Source organism: Neodiprion pinetum, chromosome 4 (assembly GCF_021155775.2).
Source record: "Neodiprion pinetum isolate iyNeoPine1 chromosome 4, iyNeoPine1.2, whole genome shotgun sequence".
Lineage (NCBI taxonomy): Eukaryota > Metazoa > Arthropoda > Insecta > Hymenoptera > Diprionidae > Neodiprion > Neodiprion pinetum.
The window spans coordinates 4,657,521-4,679,104 of NC_060235.2; the positions used below are offsets into that span (position 1 = coordinate 4,657,521).

General features: G+C 37.7%; 1 protein-coding gene across 1 annotated transcript in view; it reads right to left on the minus strand.

Annotated features, from left to right (window-relative positions):
* heca (hdc homolog, cell cycle regulator) overlaps positions 1–11,169 on the minus strand; it is a 153,033-nt gene extending 141,864 nt beyond the window's left edge. The window contains exon 1 of the mRNA XM_046623307.2: positions 9,272–11,169. Coding sequence (XP_046479263.1) covers positions 9,272–10,047 — 776 coding nt within the window. The 5' untranslated portion in view covers positions 10,048–11,169. The remainder of the gene's footprint in view (positions 1–9,271) is intronic.
* Positions 11,170–21,584: the final 10,415 nt, after the last annotated feature.

The following is a 21,584-nucleotide window of genomic DNA, read 5'->3' on the forward strand; positions in this document are numbered from 1 at the left end:
ACTTGATGTTCAATTTTTCTGACCCGTACGAACAAAATTTTTCGGTAAAGTTTGGAAAAAGAAAAAAAAAAAAGAATAGTCGGGGTTCGACTTCGTCCTTTTTTCCTTCCTCCTTCCTCCTCCCAAGAATCCAGCCTGCAATTTGAATAATACCACGAGGTAGTAAAACAGCGCGGTATTTTCTCATCGGCGTCGCGTCGATCGGGTTTGACCCTGAACTTCGACCCTCGGAAACGAACAGCCCGGCCTCAAGGATGCCTTAAATACGACGGCGCAGGATCGACGAGGACGTCTCTTCGTACATCTTTCTTCTTCTCCGTCATCCCTCTACTCGGGCTTATTATTTCAGTCGAGAAGTTTTTCGAGAACGAATTCGTAAAAAATTGTCAAATTGTAGCGGAGTTGAAATTCCAAATGTTAACAGTTCCTAAAGCGACAAATTCCAGATGTTTTATTGCGGAAATTTAAAGTTTTTAACAGATTAATAGAATAATAGAAACACCGAACTTCCGAATGATTCAAGATTTTCACTTCTGTGAATTTCTAGCTTTGTGTAATTTCACGACTTTGATCTTTCTTTGTTTTGGATCATCGATATTCTTACGTTCGGGAATCCTGGTCATTCCGAGTTTTGGGAAAAAAAATTTCATTTCTTTAATTCAAGTTTCGCCGGTAAATAATTCAGAATTCGTCGCTCTCGGAACTTTTCAAATTCGGAATTCGATCCCCGCCCCGTTGAATTTTCAAATTATTATACACAAATCTCTATATAACCTATGCTCTAATCTATCCTATCAACCTTTGAATTTACCACGTTCTACGAATCGTTCTACGAATTAATTACACCGTCAACTAGTTTTCTCCTAAACGCATAATTTTTTTCGTACCTATTATAACAACGTGCGAGAAAAAAAAAAAAAAAAAAAAAAACTAAGAAATAGGCAATCGGATATAAAATGCGTATACGTAAATACGTGCACAGTCGTTAAAACCAAGGAGTGGAATAACAACGATTTGCGAATAATGATTATGTCAATGAATAATAGACCAACATAGGAGATAAAAAAAAGAAAAGAAAAAAAAAAGAACAATAATAAGACTGATGTATTTATAAGCCAAAAGAATGCGCGACAGAGATTGGATAAAATTTTATCTCTCTCTCCATCTATCCATCTATCTATCTATCTATCTATCTATCTATCTATCTATCTATCTATCTATCTATCTATCTATGTAGATACATGTGTTTCCCTTTTCCTTTTTATTCGTTCATCTTTTTTTGCGATTACGATAACTACGATAGAAAGAGATAGAGAGAGAGAAAAGGAAAAAATAGCGAGAGTTAAAAAGAATCGTGTGACCGTGAAGGATGTCTAGTCATTCAAATACGAAACTTAAAACGTTCCAAAAGAGCGTTTGTCGTTTAAGTGTGTTGAAGTAAGTGGGCGGAATGTTTGTACAACATTTACACTACCTTCCTCTCTCTGCTTCGCGATTCACAGTAAATAATAGAGATAATCGCTACCCACACGCACGTGTGTATATATATATATATACACACATCAGCAAGCATTCGCTGCATCGTCGAGAAACTTGATCATTACTTGTACGATAAAAAATGCAATTTCTTTTCGTTATTCCTGCCGTTCGTTTCTCATTCTTTTATTTATTTATTTATTTACCTTGTTTTTTATACGGAACGAAAATAGGTAACGACAAAAAAAAAAAAAAAAAAAAAAAAAAAACCGAGACACGAACAGTCAACATTCCGCTCCATTCCAACTCCGAAAGTATAAAAACAACTATACGTATAAGATGCTTCCTCGCCTACGAATAGTGTGGATGATGGGGGAGGGGGGGGCGACAAAAAACAAGTTGAAAGTGAGAGAAAAAAAAGTAACAACGAAAGAAACGAGGAATAAAAAATTCACAGCTATTATGCAACAAGCACACGTACATCGTTCCTTCTTGTTGTACTATAATGATATGTACACAATACACACATACGGAAGAAAAAAAAAAAAAGAGAACGCACGCGTGTGCATAAAAGGCGGCAAAAAAATAATTGATCGTTCGTAATACGCGGCCAAGGTCGTTGCGGAGGAGGATAAGAGGCATGATGAGTAAAACGAAGAGTAAGAAATGTAGAGAGAGAGAGAGAGAGAGAGAGAGAGAGAGAGAGAGAAAAAAATACAAGACGCTGAGAGAGCGTTCTTTATACGGCTATGCCGGAATAAATTTGCATTAATTGTCAGTACAATATCATCATCATCATCATCATCATTATCATCACCACCATCATCAACAATACTATTATCATGGCTGTAAAATCTATGCTGGTGTAATTTTTCTCACGTTATCTGCATGATATTATCTGCGTTTATACATGCGTCAATATATTATAATTTTCACGCTTTCGATTGCAAAAACTTACCGATATTAGCAACTACGTAAGAGAGATGTTGCAGAGAGAGAGAGAGAGAGAGAGAGAGAGTATAAATAAGTTTCAAGAGAGAGTTGCTTGCGACCCTGACCGGATAGATATAAATTCGAATCGCAACGTAATCAGAGTTTAAAAATAAATACTTTTTCTTTTTGCATCTTCCACCTTCTTTCAGCTTCTTTTCCTTTTTCTTCTCCTTTTTTTCTCGCGACTCGCAGGATAAGGTCTTATTCTTTTTCAATCTTACACTCGTCCTTATCTATTAAATTCATTTCTTTTACGATAAAATTCTTTCTTTCTTCCTTTCTTTCTTTAACCTTTTCTTATTTGGATTTTATATTATTTCACAGTTGAGAAAATACAGTTCATCCGAACAGATTTTCGATGATTCAATATAACGTAACTTGTACCTAAAACCTAGTCAAGCTCACAGAAAGATAACAAACAAATCATCAAACTTGTCGTAATAATCGTCGTTCAATCGTTTTCTACCTTTTCATTACTACAAATTGTTGATTTTTCATTTAATTTTTTTTTTCTATTTTTTCCCCCCGTCTTATTACCGCGGTATGTTTTGTACCTGACCGATTTTTCCATCGACTCTCCGTCTCTTTCTCTCTCTTATTCTCTCTTCCAAGCTCCGGAAATTCCTACCGAAATTTACTAGCGACGTATAGAAGCAACGAATACGTGGCAATACCTTGCCTGCCTATCTGGTACAACTATTTTCGAGGATTTGAAATTTATTTCCCTCCTTAATCCGTCTAACGCGTTAAACGAACCAGCGCGTCAAAGTGTGCGGCCAGGAAACGGAAACAAAAACAGCAACAGCGGTTGGGCGTAATTTTGAAACTGTTAAACAGTGGGAAAAAAATAAAATAAAAAATCTCTACACCTTGAAGTGAATTTTGTTTATTGATTATAAGTGAAATATAAAAGAAAGGGAAATGAATAGACAATTGCGAGAAATAGTTGTCGACGATCAAAGAGAAAATTATGCATTTGTTTGGGTCATTTTGGTTTAATAAGTCAATTATAACTTAATAGTACACAATTCCAAATTTATAGTCCCTGCACGTCGCAACCCAACAAACTTGGTTTGATAGTTGAAAAGATATAAGTGGACGGCACAAGTGCGTAAGTTAAAAGATATAAGAGACAACAGTCGAGTAAGAATATAACAAAATAGTAACAATAACATAAAAGCTGACGGTAAAAGGGTGTATAGATAAAATCGAGCGGAACAACTATTCGAAGAATTTGAAGGGAGAGTGTTTGATGTGTCGTGTTTATAATTTTAAAATGGTGTGACGTTCTTTGTTGTTTCATTTCGTCGTTATTTATTTAATCTGTTACCTGATCAGGATTCGGGTTAATTTCACACACTTTGTTATTCACTGACACCTCCACACACAACTCTCTCCTTCTAAAGTCGTAGGCCTACAAATTTGCTGATCCGCTGAACTTCGGTTCTTACTATCGTTCATCCAAATATATACATCGTCACATTTATCCCCCAACAAAATCAAATTTATTGACCAAAGAAATTGGTTTTTTTTTTTTTTTTTTTTTATTTGTTTGTTTTTGGAAACCGATTATTTTCATTTTATCTTCTTCCTCCTACTTCTTCACTTCACTCAACGCGAAAACCACATCCCCTCGTTTTTATCTACTTTACTACTGATCCCGCCTCTCTCTCTCTCTCTCTCTCTCTCTCTCTTATGCCGTTGCACGCAACAAGCCAGCTGTGTGTGCGCGGTCAGCACGAAGCTTGGCTCTCCGTTCAGTTCCACGGCCCATGAGGTCTCACACCTCGGGCTAAGCCACACGGCCACGGTCAAGGCTGAGAGAGTCCCCCAGGGCCCACGTTCCACAATCTTACACCACCACCACCACCACCACCACCACCACCACTACGATACTTGCGAGTATGCCAAATTTTTATCGACAATTCAATTGTTCACAAATTCAGAATTCTGACAAAGAAGAAGGAAAAGAAAATAGTATATTCGATAGACGACAAAGCCAGTCTCTACGCGAATTTTGTGCCTGGGATTTGTGTAACTGATTATTACATAGATTCATCGATACTGTAAGGAGAGAAAAATTAACATTTGTCGAAAGAGTCGTCTGCTTTTGAAGACTGGAGAATGCGGTTCGAATAGGGAAAAAGAGAAAAGGGGGGGAACAAGAAAAAATGAAAATTCCAAATATATTATTTGGAAGCCGACTAATTAAAATCACAGGTTTTCTCCAATTTCAAAATATCATTCACCCGATTGCAAAAACAAATATTTTCGACAAGTAGTCATTTTTCTCTATTAAAGCATCACTTCGCCGACAATAATAATAATAATAATAATAATAATAATAACAGCAACAACAACAACAACAACTCACACAAATCCCAGGCACAAAATCCGTACAGTATACTTGTGTTGTCAAAGCATTAAAATCTTTATTATTTCTCTCAATACTGTAAAAGCAAACTTTAATTCAGAGGGCCGGTGTGTATAACATTTCTTGCAATGTTTCGATGCACGATGAAAAATGCAAGGTGTGAAAACTGAATCGATAATCGTAGCTACATAAAATACGAATCGTTAGTAACGATAAATCTAGTATATTTCTCAAAGTTTTTCTTATCACAAAGAATTATTTCATCAGCGTTAGCTAACATTTCAATCGTCTTCGTTACAAAAATCTATTTAAAGAGAAGAAAGAGAAGAGAAATAAAAAAATTAAAATAAATAAGTCATAATGCAACAATTTCGGATAATCTACAGAATGAAATAATCCCCGCTTGCTGATAGTTTCTTGCTGTACGTTGACAAAAAAAAAAAAATATTCTCGAGAAAGAAAAAAATCGCTATCACGCATCGACGTCGTAAAACACACAAGCCGAATTAGAGAGAAGGAGAGAGAGAGAGAGAGAGAGAAAGAGATGCGAAAGACGCTTCAACGCGATTTAATTCGAGCGTAACGCAAATAAACTGAAAGATACGGCAACGATCTTTTTTCTACTTCATCTTCTTCTTCTTCTTCTTTTTCTTTCTTTATCACTCCCTCTCTTGACCGATCTGTATTTTTCTTTATTCATCGAACGTTTTATTTTATTCACAATCAGTCTTACTTTTTCTCTTAATTTTCTCTCTCTCTCTTTCTTCGCCAATAAATATCCTCGAATATGTATATAATATACACACACACACACACATATATACATATATTTGCACGTGCGTTATGTAAGAAGTGAGAAGAAAAGAGTTCGTAAGTCGACGATTCTACGCTGCTGCCGCTACTGCACACATGGAAATGGATAGGAGAGGATAGGAGAGGAGAGGGAGGGAGAGAGAAATATAAAAAGAGAGGAGAGCCGTGGTCCAAAAATAAATCTTTCTCGACGCCTGGTGCAGAGGCACAACTCGGATAAAGTCGAACCGAGTCGGTTGTGAAGAGGGTATAAAGACCCTGTGTAATACGTGGAGGATCGTCGTCAGATCGATACCTGCTAGGTGGTCGATCATCGTTCGTTAGTTGGAAACTGGACTCGGGAGACTTTGCTGCAGAAATAGGACAGGTTTCTCTCTATGCGAGGGAGAGATATAAATATAAACCGAGACACCAAGAATTCAGGGTGTGGTTGCAACTTGGACGACTCTTCCTCCCGGGAGATGACAAGAAAAAAAAAAACAATCTAGTCGAACATCGCGAATTAATTTAATTGAAAAAATGACCGTGTCATTAAAATCTCGAGTTATTTTTCTCTCGAGTTGAAACGCAAAAAAAAAAGGAAAAAAAAAAATCGGAATAAGAAGAACAAAGAAAAAACCATTCCACTGTTCCTGATCACTGCGGTTGCGCGGGTCAAGTTCACGCTATTTTTATCACTCTGCCAGTCAGGCTAGGTTAGAATTTACTTGAAAATAGAATGAAAACGAAAAATGACTGTAAAACAAAACAAAAAAAAAAAAAAAAGTAACCAGTCATTCAATTGTATCGAATAAAAACACAGTTTATACGTTTCCAGATCAGATTCAAGGTCGCAATGATAACAGATAGTAATCGTTAGGATCTGGATAATAATATATAGAAATACATATTTTTTATCTCAATCATTCTCATTCCTCATTCGAATTTTCTACATGACGAAGTACGACGTTTGGAGTCAGAAGATGCGGTTTGTCTTATGCATATTTTTTTCCATACCTCATTTTTTTTTTTTTTTCAGTCCATATTTTGTAATTTTTAATACGTATTTATCCGGGCCCTGTTAACAAACATACATTAATCCGTCCGTTCTTCTTATTCTCCTGTTTATAACCCTCTAAGAATACGTCTTTAAGAGTATTTTAGAAAATTCAAATAATTTTCGGAGGTAGGACTGTTTTGCTGACGCGCCGTCTAAACCGGCTCGGCCGGAAAGAATTGAACAAAAGACATTTTTAGGGACTTTCTGTCTAGCTGCGACCCTGTTTGCTTATTTCGAAGTCGAGGAAGGTCCGATGTACGCAGCAGGAATGGCAGATTGAATAAACGTAAGCCTAAAATATCATTTCATGACTTAGAATGCGAGAAACTTTGCGTCAAACTTTAAACGCGTTTTTCTCGAAACTGTCTTTTTGTAAAACAATACCCACGATTTCTCAAGTTCTACTGAACCCGATTTACTTCAAATTTAGTATGTGTCTTCTTTATGGGCTTTTCTATTGCACGAACTATCCTCGTCCCCAAATTTCAATGTTAACTATTCATTAAAAATTCGATAAACTAAAAACAAAGTGGTACAAAAATGAATTTTTTTTTTTTGAAGCAGTCGCCATTTTGTTTAAAAAAATTTTTTTTCAACTTTTCTTATTTCCAACGATAGAGACATTTTTGTAAATTAATAATCTTTTTGTTTTTAGTATGCTAGGAGGGTTGAATCGTGGGTATGGTCGCGTGCCAACTTTTTGAATTTGGAATTGTTTACTTTCAATTTTTTTTACTGTATTCTTGAAATATTAATGAACATGCGTTTTTTTCTTTACAGCACTTCAAAAACTGCGTTAAATTCGTGCGTCTAGACCAGAATACCCCCTTAAACGTTTCTACCCCTATTCTAAATACGCGTTTTCTACACGAATCGTAAAACATTTCTCCGCGGTGTTTTTCAGGGTCAAGATTTACTTTCTCTCTCTCTCTCTCTCTCTCTCGCCTCTTTTCGAAGCATGGGGTCGACGGGTGAGGAGAGCAGCAGCATCACGTGTTTTCAGAGTTTCTTTTACAAGATCTACTATTACTTCATGGATGTAACAGACCCAACGGCGATAAATCATTTCTTCACGTTCTCCGTCATCGAGTGATGATTCATCATCGGATATTACCAAATTTTTCGCAATTACTGCATCATCTATCTAATACTACGATAAGGAGGCTGAAATATTTCGCAACGACGATAAATCTTATTTACGTTGATCAATTTGTTAATTGTGTAGGTATTCGAGGTTTACAGCGGGAAGCGAATATTGATAAAACGACCAAAAAGTAGTAAGGAAAGATGATTAATTTTCTGAATTGGCACCTCAAAGTTTTTCAAAGACATTTCGACATTATTATTTAATTTTTTGCATCATTACGGATAATGCGGATAATATTTTGGAAAATTCGGTTACATACCCGTATTCCGGAATTTGAAAATCCGTTGAAATTCCACGAGGCTCAGGTTAGCATCGTTGATGTAAACTAACATTACCAATTTGCAGCTTCGAAATAACCGAAGATGTTGAGTTTACAATATTTAACTTTGTTAATCCTGTTTTAACGGTACCTGATGAGTTTTTTTTTTTTTTAAATGCATCGCTGCAAACTACGTTAGAAAGTTGAGACCTGATAAAATTCCTGTAGTAAAACGAAACGATAAAAACAGACGGTACAAAAACACATAATAATCATTGAGAGAATAATGATAATTAAATATCCAGACAAAGCTGAGGTTATTAACGTTATTGTAACGATTAGAGTTTCGAAGAAAAAAAAATCGATGACTCGCAATTTTAAAAATATCCAAAGTCCAGTAAATCATGGTAAGAATTGTAAGTATATTATTTCGAAAACTTGACAACTTCGAGAGTGAGTGTAAAATTTCGAAACGGCGATTTGTCACGAGACTGAAGTTAGCAAGGTTAACGTAACGAAATGTCAAGGGAGAAAAAAAAATCTTACCGTGCAATTTCTCAATAACTTTCAAGGAGTCATCTATTAAAAATATTTTTGAGCACGTTTGCTTTGTCATAGTTCACTAAATTTCAGATAATCCTAAATGTACAAAATAACGCGATTTTTCTTAAACACACACCGTTACCGTAACCTGACCAACTTCATCCGCATGATTATATATCCTTACTTTTCTACTTACCACCAACTTCGGCCTCTTATTACCGTAATAACGATCAATCGTCATAGGCATAATAAACAAAACACACTCATAACTTGAAAACCCAACTTCACACGGATGTCGTATTCTAAAAATTGCGGAATAACAAACTTTTCTCTCGCGTCTCGGTCGAGTCAGCGTTGCCAACTTCAGCCTCGTCAATCGCCGCCACTCGAAAGAAGAACCGATCGTAATGAAGTTGTTAACGTTATCGCAACGATTAACGAAATTCCGTCGTTTCGCGATTTTAGAATTGTCCGTAACACGACGAACCGTAATAAAACAAAAGACATTCGTACATCGACAATCCTAGTTCCGTAAATCTCTCGTTTAACGATCAAACGTGTTACCAACGCAAGCCTCGTAAGAAACGAGCAAAAATAAAATAGAGAAATAAAATATTCTCTGCTCACCTAGCGCGATCGCTGAAGAAGTCGACCTTGTTCTTCTTCTTGGAACCGGACTGCGGCTGATGAAGAGGACTGACGGAGGGTTCGCTTGTAGCCGGGGGTGAACTGGACCCGGTACTCGAGGACAGCGATCCGGCCCTTCCGCGACTCGACTCGATCATCTGTACCTCGGAGGACCTGGTAACGGGCCCACCGTGAGGCCCCGGGTGTCCGGCCGATATGGCGAGCGAGGGCCTTGTGTTCTGCCTGTTGCGACGCTTCTTCTTCTTCGCCTCGGCATCCTCGGGCCGCTGCCCGACGGCTGATCCCAATCCGGGTGGCATCCAGTCGAGGTCCTTTTTTAGATGACCCCTGCCGCATCGGCAGCCGCAGGCCTTGAACGCCAGGTCGTAACCCTTCTTGGTCCAGAGGTTTTGATGCCGCTGTCTTTCGGACCAGCTCCTCGCGCGTCCGCAGCCCTTAAGGTAGGTCAGTACCGTCTGTTCCCACGCCTCGAAGCACTCTCTATGCATAAACTGACCCACCGGACAGCTCTCGTTGTTGCAGGTGACCTTCACCGCCTCCTGCAGCAGGCCCATTCGGATCGGTGAATCGCCTCTCAGACACTCGCCGCTCGGTGCGCAGCATCGTGTCGTTGTTACGGCTGTTCCGTTGTTGTTGTTGTTGTTGTTGTTGTGCTGCTGATGACCACCGTTTCCGTTGGCCACCATGTCCGCAAGCTCGTTTCCACCGCCCTCGAGCAACCCTCCGTGACCGTTGGCGTGTCGTCTAGGCGCCATTACTAATTTCCCGCACTTTAAGGGTAACAAAAGGCCTAACCGCGTTGACTCGTTAGGTGGCGGAGCTACGATTTTCGATTGTTTATTCGACGTTCCGGAACGGCCGTTCCTCGGTCCACAGACAGCGGCGTGTTTTCATCCGAAATCGAGAACAAGGGAAACGACGAAGATTCGGACACGTGGTATGATTTTTTGTTACTATTCTCTTACTTTTATCGCGCAATAATTTTGCAATGTACGTTCTCACACACTTTTCTCGCGACGCGAAATATTTCCGAGAGCCGACAAACAAGCGAACAATACGCGTTGGATAGAAGTTAACGGAGCCAGCGATGCTCTTCTTTTCAATCTCTATTCACCCCTTGGCTACGGAAAACCGACCGCGACCTCGTCGCAGCTGCAGCGGCACTCCGAAGTTGTCATAATAACAACGCTTACGTCCGCCTTCTGTATCGGCGATTCGTCTCCGTTTCTTTGTATCTCGTCAATTTTCGCCGATACGTTCAAGCAACACAAACACAGTGAGTAACACACAAAAAAACAAAAAAATAAAAAACAACCAAACAAACACAAACAAACACGAAAACCGAGAACAGTTTCACTCCGTCGGATATACGGATACGGATAGACACGCCGTCGATCGTCAAAGTTCCGTGTCACATCGTAGAAATATCTCGAGGTTTCGTGCGACAAGATCGTTGTTGCATTATCGATGAACGGAATAAAGCTGTTGAGAGTAGTTGAGAATAATAATGGGAAGCCGTATACACCGGTTAGGTTTTCGTTTTACATGTGAAAAATAACGAAAGTAAAGTAATCGCTTTTCAAATAATCGGCCGTGTGACCGCAGCTGCAAAACGCCCTCGCACTCTCCGTCTCCCTCCGTTTCACCGTCTCGCTTTCTTTTCGCGATACGTAGGTATAACAACAGAGCGCCCAACGCTCCTTACTTATTATCGTTAGTCAGTATCGGACGCAAAGCCCAGCTCGGGGCAGGGTGGGATTTGTTATTATTAACACGCGAAACACAGCGAGAGGCGGCGTCGCAATTTAGTCTCGATCAGTTCCAAGCAGGATTGTTACTGCACCAGTCAGGCAGTCACTACTGAGCCAGCCGGCGTGCCAAGCTTCCTCGCTGCGTGCCCGGCACACCGGCCGAGCGCGAAAGTGAGACCCGATTGGATGAAAGCGAAAGCGTGTGGTGGGGGTCACGGCTAGCGGGCCAATCGATGACCGCCGTTGGCGCCGCGCGTCCCGCCGTCGCAACGCAACCCAACGCAACGCAACGCCGGCCGGCTAGCCGAGCTTTCCCGCTGCCGCATGCACTCGTCGTTGAGTGTGCGTGTTTGCGTGTGTGCGCTCTCCCTCCCTCCCTTCCCTTCCCTTCCCTTCCCTGCCCTTCCCTCGGCGCCCTTCTCCCTGGTAAACCATCGAGAAAGATCTCCGTCCAACACTCGTGGAGAGGTTGATGGTATGTACCAGTCGGCGCGTACGGTCGCCTTGTATACGTGTACAGGTGCTGCGGGGCAATTAAATTCTCATTCCAAACGATTCGCTAGCCAAGTTTGTAACTCCTTTAAGAGGATCCCCCCCCCCCCCCCCCCCCCCCCTTGATTGATTTCGATGTGATGCAGGACGTACGTACAATTCGAATATCGATATACGCGTGTCTCGAAGGCGACAAAACTGCTCAACAGGCACGTTCTGTTAAACAACAAAAGAGGAACGATCCAAACGCCATTTTCCTTGACGCGGAAACAAAGAATTGGCTTGAATCGTAATAAATTGCATTAGTCGATTCGTGGACATCATGCCGTTGTTTCTTTATTCTTGCGTCAAACGAAAATCTGCCGAAGTACTTTTGTCCAGCGTTGCCTGTTGAGCCGTTTTGCGCGTTTGACAAACGTCGACTTGGACGTTCGGAGATACGTGCGTCAACGTCGAAATCGACTCAGGTCAGGGAATTCTGAAATTCTGGGTTAATCAAGGAAATATCCGGGAGGCGGGGGGGGGGGGGGGGGGGGGGGGTGGCCAAAAGTTAGGGAATAGTTTACTGTATATTTTCGTTCGTAAAAATACATCGCAAAATTTTTTTGTTCCTTAGATAAATTAGATCAAATACTTGCAAAATTGTTTATTCAAATTGGTCGGGAAAAACGGTAATATTTTCGTCTGGAAAATCTGTAAAATTCCGGGAATTACGGGACGGAGGTTTTAGTGGCCATCCTAATTTTAACGCTCGCGTCTAACTACGCGGATGTATCCGATCCAACTGAGCACAGTGTAACTATTATATCTTATAGATAAGAATGCTCCTTTCTGCATCATTTTTGAAGATTCTGATGTACTTATTGCGTTTAGATACACACGCTGCACGTGCCTCTACGCCTCTGCTGTCCTGCCTTAGTACCACGCTACTACCGCTTGACCTTGACCCCATGTTCTATTTACACGACAGCTGGGACCCGCACGGAGATACGACGGAGGTAAGATACACTTTTATTTACCTACGTTGTTGTACGGTGTAGTATATTTTGTCGGTGGAAATCTGAGGCACCTTGCTGATTTTATTTTATTCGCGAACTTCCGAAGCTCGAGCTTGCATTCTTGAATTCCTTGAATTATCGCTCGATTCGTGTTTCAAGATCGTTGTCTCGACGGGGTGCCCCGCTTGATTTCGACCATTTGACGTACGTATCGCGAAATATCGAAGTCCACGTATTTCAGACGCGAAAAAGGGCTGACAGCCCCGTTCGACACACTATTCTGAACAATACCGCTTCAACCGATTTTCATTTGACCCAGAAATAAAGAAATGGCATAAATTCTACGAATTTAGTATTGCGATTTCGTAGAATTCGTTTTATTTCTTTATTTCAGAGTCAAATGAAAATCCGTTGAAGTGTTTTTGTTCGGAATTGCGTATAGAATCGGGCTATTAAGTCCCTTTTGAGTTTAGATTCGTGAACTTTGATATTTACGGATGTATAAGTGTACATATGCATACATTAAGGAGATGCCATAATTAGACCTCACCGAATTCGTTGAATTTCTTCTACTTTCGCTGTTATAAGATGCTACGTATGCATTTTTGTGGAAAAACACGCGGATACATTTTGCTTGTACGCAAAATTGAAGAAGCGGCATCGAAAAATAAGAAATCGCGATCGGGCTTTCGTAATAAAATTTCACCGAATTTCAGACGACGCTGAATTTTCGAAACAACGATTTTTGCAAAAACCTAACTTCTAGATATCAACCCTTAAGTCTGAAATGCTTTTTTCGCCACCCTTATTTCGGAAACCTGCGTCATTTTGTCCGGTACGTTTTTTACCAAATTTATCCGTTATAAAAAATCTAAAAAAATTCTTATACCATCTTCAAACGTTCCACTAGAATCCTATGAAAAAAAATAATTCGAAGAACAATCATAACTATCGAACGAAATGTGTCGAAATAAAAAATCAAATGGGAAATCGAGGCTAAAAGATTGAGGAATAAAAATACTAATAAGCCGTTTCGAAAAATTTCAACCGGATGCTTTAAGTTTCTACCATAAAAAATCGTTATTTTACCGTACCGATACACCACACCTTTTATTATCCTCGTCGGAATAATTAAACCTTATTCAGGGAATACATAAAAATGAAACGTTTATTAAGATATATGTTATAACTGGACTTGGGGGAAAAAGATAATAAAATAAATATATGTATACATAGGTTGACGTACAAATTAAAATTTTTTTTTTTTTTTCTTATTCCATTATTAACTTTTTTCTAGGGTGGTGAATATTTCTCGACTTATTCGAACAATTCAAATAGGCGCCGAAAAGAAAATTACCCAGGTTTCGGGATTAATGGTTAAATATAGTGTTTTCAAATATCGTTAAAATTTCACCAATCTTCTCTCGACGATCATGTCTTTCCGATCCATCACAAAGATTTATATCGCCTGGCGAATCTTATCGCCATCGGGTTGAAGGAACGATAAAATTAATCATGCATTGCAATAATATCGTTAATACTTTTACTCGTACATATAGGTGTATATATATATATATATATAAATTTCAAGCCTCTCTCAACATTGTCGTCTTTAGAATTTTCGTTTTTCGCCGCTCGAGGAATCAGATCCAATGGTAATAATAATACTAATAACAATAAGAATAACAATGATAATAACAGTCCCCCTCGACCTCGCGTCGTCAACAATGTTGTCAAACTCTTCCCTCTTTTCTCCAATCCGTATTCGACATGTTCGTAATACCCAACACACGCGGTGTAAGACGCAAAACTAACGCGTCGGTTTCACGTTTGAAGTTTCGTTTCAAGGTGAGTACGCGTCGTTACTGTTCGTTTTGTTCACTTTCCCTCTCTCCGCCTTCGTCATCACCGCCGCAACGCAATTCATTTCATGACCCTGCGGTAAACGACCGTCCGTTAAAACCCCCATGAATCCTCCCAGTTTGTTCGTAATACTCGACGATTTTCAAACGGTTGATAAGAAAAAGAAAAAGGGATGAAAATTTTTACGACCGCGTTTCCACTTTCGTGCGAGAAGACGAGGCGGACCGTTTTTTTTTCATTCCCCCGTTCGTTTTCCGAAACGTCGAATACTTGCTCGGCAGTTTTTCTTTCTTTTTTTTTTTTTCCTCCTAGAAACACGAGCGGTAAGTTGCGATAAATAATAAAAATGTTCATATACGTACGTATACATACGAATGATAAATAATCGGCAATGCGATATACGTTGTTTCCCGTTTCTGTATATGCATGTATACGTAGGTATAAAATATCTTGCGAACGATAAGACAAGCTATCGATATTGACTGTGCGCGTAAAATAATAATATCCGTTGACTTATCGGTAGTGGAGACAAAAATAAAAGAAAAAAAAAAACAAACAAACAAACTACGACAAAGCTCGTTTTGACATTTTTAACACATTTTTTCACAAATTGATGCGATTTTTTTTTTTTTTTTTTTTCCCGCGCATTTCATATCATTTACATTGCCGTTCTATGCTATTATTATTGTTATTCACCTCGCAGTCACGATATTAATTTGTACTTCTCGTTGTTGATGTCATTGTTGTCGTTGTTGTTGTTGTTGTTTTTCCATTCTATTCTATTCGTCCTACAACGATTGCGAAACCTTCTGCCTTTCGAAACGATCGTTTTTACGCACGGGAATGAGAATAAACGTAACAAACAAAGTAATAAAAAAAAAAAAAAGCAAAGAAAAGGAACGCAATTGTACGGACAAGATCTACGATTGTTGGACAATTAAAATTCCAACGATCGCTGTTCGCTGGATTAAAATTGTTCACGATACCGACTTTGTTGTATAATTAGTTTCGAGTTAGTCGTGGTCAATTTTTTTTACGTTTTTTCGTTTTCTTTCTCTCATCATATTTGCCATTTTCTTTTTTCTCTGCTTTTCCTCTTCGTTTTTTTCTAGTTTTTTTGTTGTTGTTGTTTTTTTTTTCAATCATCTTCCCTACTTTTTCATAATTGTTTCCATTTTGTTCAATCGTTTTTTTTTTTTTTCAATTCTCGTACCTGTTAAAAATTAATTACAACACACACCGTATTTCCGATTTGATTGCGGATTTCTTTTTTTTAATTTTTAAAACTTTTTCAATAAATTTTCAACAGGTATGAAAATAGAAAAAATGATTTTAGAAAAATAGTAAAAACCGAAGTCCCACTCTAAACCTTGTACCAAATGTTTTTTTTTTTTTTTTTCTTTTCTCGTTTCATAAAAATCAATTTCGGTATTTTTGAGATGAGTGTATTAAAAAAAAAAAAGAAAAGAAAAAAAAAACATAGGTTACAGAAGAGTGATTAAGAGAATTTGCAAATTTTTTTGCAAGCCTTTCAAGAATTCCTTGGTGGAATAAAAAAATCTCACGGTCAACCGTTTACTGAGTTGGCGTGGAATCGCCCATACATATGTATACGTATATAACGCATACGTTCAGTCACATTCCAAATTGGTCTGTGTCCAGGACTTTATCAGTTGTACGATAAGAAATATTACAAACAGATATAAGTGTTACATGACCGATTCGTGCATTACGAAACTGACACACTCCTTCCTAAATATATATATATATATATACATATATTTGTGCAGTCATTAACTTTAAAAAAAGGAGTAACCAACCTTGCGATTCGGTTAAACGGCCCGCGAAACAATTCGCCTCCGAGTCATCTGAGATTCGTTGATTATTCATCCATTCGCGCGATTCGTGTCGAGTCTCTCTGGAACTCAAGGAAACAAGTATCAGTTATGAGAAATTTTGTACGTATGTAAATTAACGTGGGAAATTAATTTTCACGTTTTTATAGTAAAATTTTGTGCGTCGCGCTTGTGAGAAAATGAAAGCTGCGAAGAGATTTAAAAATATTTTGAACAACATGATTCGAGAACTGAGAGTTGTTAAGAAAGATGGACGATTTTTTTGTCGTACGAATTGAAAACAAAACTTACACTTCTTCTGTTGACACAAGATCGCCAAATATTTGCTCGAGTTGAACACACGATGTAAGCCAAATAAAATTCGTTACACGTGCGAACGCTGAACGATAATTCATTAGTATAATATTACCAAGTTACGACGTCGCGAGACTTTGTGTTATGCAATCATTTAATTTGGTCAATGAATCAGCTTGACAAAATATCTCTGCGAGAGAGAACGATGTGTTTGAATATTTTCGTTTCTTTCTTCTTTTTTTTTTTTTTTTGTTTTTTTTTTGTTTTTTTTTGTCCGGGTTATTATCGAAGTAATTAATGCGAGGGAATTATATTGTAAGAAAATGTAAATTTCAAATTAACGTAGCACCAGGCGGTTTTATATCTTGTTTCAAGGATATGCTTTTGCCAGAAATATACTTACATACGCATGTAATACATTACAATAATTATAGCGATTCATTTTACTGGAAATAATAACATGTCGATTAATGTTTAAAATATACGTACGGGTTGTATCGCGAATAATTTTCAAAAGTTAAATTCGCGTTGTTTTGCCGCTCGTATATGAAAAGACAATGCATTTGCGAATCGATCGTTTAAGTAATTTATGCTTATACTTTGGCTTGAGATCGTTTTAAATTACCTGCGTGTATACAGGGTGTCACAATTTAAAAAATGCACTACGTTTTAAACCGAATTAATGGTACAATTGGAAAATGCGTCCCACAAAAGTTGTACGGTTCAAAGGGAGACACGTGAAGAATTTTTTTCACACGGTCCGAAATCGTAACTGGCAATGCTGTAGAGAATGGAACAGTTTTTTTTTTTTTTTAAACGGAATCATACATTTTTGTGTTCACTTCAAATATTCTTTATTCGAAAATGTAAAACTGTGTCAGGAAATTTATTTTTATAAGCCGAATAATTAGTGAGATACAAGGAAAAATTTAATCTTTTAAACCGGACACCGTGTATAGAATATCGTAAATATATAGATATATGTGTGTTAATGGAAATAAGTTTTTAGAAAATTTCAAGAGTTACTTAAAACGTTTGAGCTTGCCGTCTTCGCTTTTATCAAGGAAACCAGTTTTGCCAGTTTGATTGAACAAAAAGCCAGAGTAGCCGGTACCCACTTATTTTTAATATTTTTCATTTATATTCATCGTTGAATAATCTTTAAAAATTTCACTTTCGCAATCAAGTTCCATGTAGATTTTAATCACAAGTCTGATATTTCACTCGTTACGAATCGTTGGTGATAATCATTCTTTATCCAAAGATTAATTTTTCTTCGAATCGATAACTCGCGATCCTGACAACACCGCGGGATAAAATATTGCCTCGATTTAAAATCGATGAAATCGTATCGATACAATTTCATAATCCAGTGCTTGATTTTAGACTAGGCTAGGCTAACTAGGCTAACTTTTAAAGAGGAAAGGATAAGTCGTATATAAATCGAAAGTGTGACAAATTTTACTTCAAAACAATGTAAATAGATTCTTGAAATTTAATAAAATTACAAAAAACGTACCAAATTGATAAGTTTTCACATCTTTAATTTATAACTGGCGAAGAATGAACACCAAATTTTATCGAAATTAAAAAGCTTTAAATAAAAATACAATTGTGTAATATCTTTTAGTCGTACACGGTTAACCAAAAATTTATACGTTTCATTAATTGTCATTATAAAATATGTAGTCCTACACTGAGTATTTAACAAATTGTTATATTCTCCAGCTACGAGGTTTCTTTTTATTTTTTTTTATTTTATTTTTTATACAAAATTGAGGTACACCGGTATTACAAACGAAAGCTCAGATATCGTTAAGAATCTAACAGATTTATTCGATTTCACTCCGTTGTGTTCAAAAAATTATTTTCAACAAACGTATCGTATGAGTTTTATTTTATCACGTTGGCATAGTTAAAAATCTGGTATTTCCAATTTCTTGTATGTATATTTCTGAAGAGGTCTTCGCATTTTACAAGTAGGTAATATCTGATTGTAAAAAATCAACGAAAATGATCAAATTTCGTAGGATTGTGCAAATTTTTCTTCGCTTCGAGAGATGTGTTTACAAGATTAAAGCCAAAAACGCCAACTTGTGCAAAAGGAAACATTTTGAAAACCTGTTCCGATCATCCTTACACGCGTGTTTGTTGGAAAATATACCCAGCGCCATTTTGTCACCACGTAACCTATAAGTGTTGAATTTTCACTCACGCAAATCGTCGTTTCTCCTATACGTTCCAAATTACCACCAACGACACAAAAAAAGTGAAGAATGTAGAGAAAATTTAAGGGTCACAAAATCGAATTTTGCGAAAACGCTGAAATCTAATTCGTGGAATTTAACATCTTGATTTCCTAAAGTGTCACCGATTAGAATTAGAAATCAGTCACTGATCGTGACAATTCATATTTCGTTATTTTATTTTCGCACACAGTATGAAATTTCAATATATCGGTCATTCGAAATATTAACCCTTCCAAGTTTTGACCACCATTCACAAGTTTTTGATTACCAGTCATTCTAATTCTAATCTAAAAGTGACACTTCCAAAAATCAAGATTTTCAACAATTCAACTTTCGTTATTTTATTTTCTCGTACAGTTTGAAATTTCGATATATCGGCCATTCGAAGTATTTACCCTTTCCACGTTTTGACTCCAAACCACAAGTTTTTGACTACTAGTCATTCTGATTCAAATTAGTCACACTTTCGATAATCAAAATTTCGAACAATTCATATTTCGTTATTTCACTTTCTCGCACAGTTCGAAATTTCGATAAATCGGCCATTCGAAACAATGACCCTTCCAAGTTTTGACCTCGACCTTCAAGTTTTTTTCTCACTTCGGCAAAATTTATGATTAAAAATTGCGTGAATCATATTTTCCGACATTTGTAAAATTCGATATCGCGACCGTGTTCTAATAAAAATTTTCTGCATATTTCCCCCACCGTCCCTTCAGTTTCAACCCTCCCTCTGGTAAAAATCCGGGGCTAGGCTGCAGCTTTAAAGCTCGATCGTCGGTGGTTCGCAGAGGGGGGCGAATCAGGCGGGTTTCGCTCACACACACACACACGTACAGCCGAAGGCACAGAGAGACGCGGGCAGACCGGGTGAAGGTTCCGAAGGTTGGGGTTGCGGGTGGGGTGTAGGTCTAGGTTCAGGGGCGGCGATACCGAGGGTTGTGGGCGGGCACTTTCGGTTTCAGGGTGCGAAGCTCGCAAAGCGCATGCGGCGAAAATTTCTCGCCCCTCGCCGACTGCGAACGACGAGGAACCTTCAGGAACTCGGGGGTAGCGACGCCGGCGTCGCGGTGCCGGATGAACCTGATCGGCTCTTTGTCCGTCTCTCGAGTTTGTCAACCTTTTGCGCCCTTCTCTCGCACGCATGTGCAACCTTTCGCATGGCGTCTTTGTCGCTTGACGGAAGAAACGAAATTATTATTTTATCTTTATTCTTATACTCAAATAACTGCATTCTTATTCCATGCATCGAGAGGTAAACGAAACGTTCGTTTGTTACTCGTAAAGTTTGCTTTTCGCGACTTTACGCTGATAAACAAACCCTCGAGCTTTTCGTTGACAGCTGTGACCAAAATTTATTAGCCATAATCAAGACTTTTCTTATTACTCGATGTATCGAATCAAATTTTTATTCGTTTAAACATAAACCTGTGATTAATTGTTATTTTTCTGTACCAGTGATTCGAATCCGAAATTGAACGTTTGTTTAATTGTTATTTACAGTAAATGTTTTGGAAGATGGGTAATTTTTCTTAAATACCGAAATAACGTTCTTGTTTCTACCAAAAGCAAGACTTTATCCGATAAAACCGTTATTTCTTTTATTACATACGTGGTAGAAATAAAACTTTTTTCTCACCTTATTTTCGATCGCAGGTTTCTTTGTTCCTGATATACACATTTTTTCGTTACGATAAGTTAATCGTTAAACAACAATTCGCACAATTGTTTACAAACTGTTTCGTATTGAGACGATATTTTCTTCTTAGCTGGTAGTTTTTTTTATTTTTTTTTTTTCTGGTTTATGAAATAAAATTAAAAATACTATAATTATATCTTTCCCAGATGGGCGGAAGATTTTTCGCTCAAGTCTGTCGTCCTTTGTCTTAATATCAGACCACGTGACTCTTTGCCGTTTAATTAATGTTTACAAAAATTGTACAACACATCTCGATTTACGGGCGTTCCGTGTGAAATTTTTTTACGGCTTAGCAGCTCGATTGGCTTCTTTTTGATATTAGAAATGATAAAATGTTCGTCTTCGTAGACTTTGAAAGCTCGACTTCAAACCGTTATTTTGAACAAAAACTACGAAAAGTTGTGATTTCCTTAATTATATCTGATTTCTGATTGTCTCCGACGTAAAAAAATATAACGTCGGCATTATTTAAGATAATTTCAGTTCTACGTGATTATTATCCATTTACTTAAGATTGATTTTGAAAAATCTTGCCAAGTAATCTGCAAGTTTCTTTTTCTTTTCTTTTTATGCCGCGTTTTTTCAACACGACGTTTAATTTAAATCAGAAACGGCCACAGGCTTTAAAGTATTCCTCAGACAATTTTTTGAGCTACAAATCGTAGGACTAAACTTTTTTCACACCCTTTAAAAACTAACGTGCAGTATTCGAGTGGATGAAAAAATAAAAAAAAAAAATAGTTGAAATTTTTCGACCCGATTAGAAACAGTATAATAATTAATACGAATACTTTAGTTAATTATTTTTCAGTATTTAGTATATTATATACATTTTTTGCCTTTTCTCCGCGTTTCCAATTTTACGTCTGTAAATTTTTAATACAGGTACAAACGGTGCTCAGATTTTTTACTCCTTATATTATAACTATACGCTCGATATACTCCGTTGATTGAATTGTTTATTTCACCCTCTCTCAATATGTCTTATTTCTCGCCTATTTCCTGAAGTGTATAAATTAATATACGCCTCGTGTAAATTTGACCGATTTTTTACTAATTCTCGGTCCATTCATTTCATCCATTCATTGAT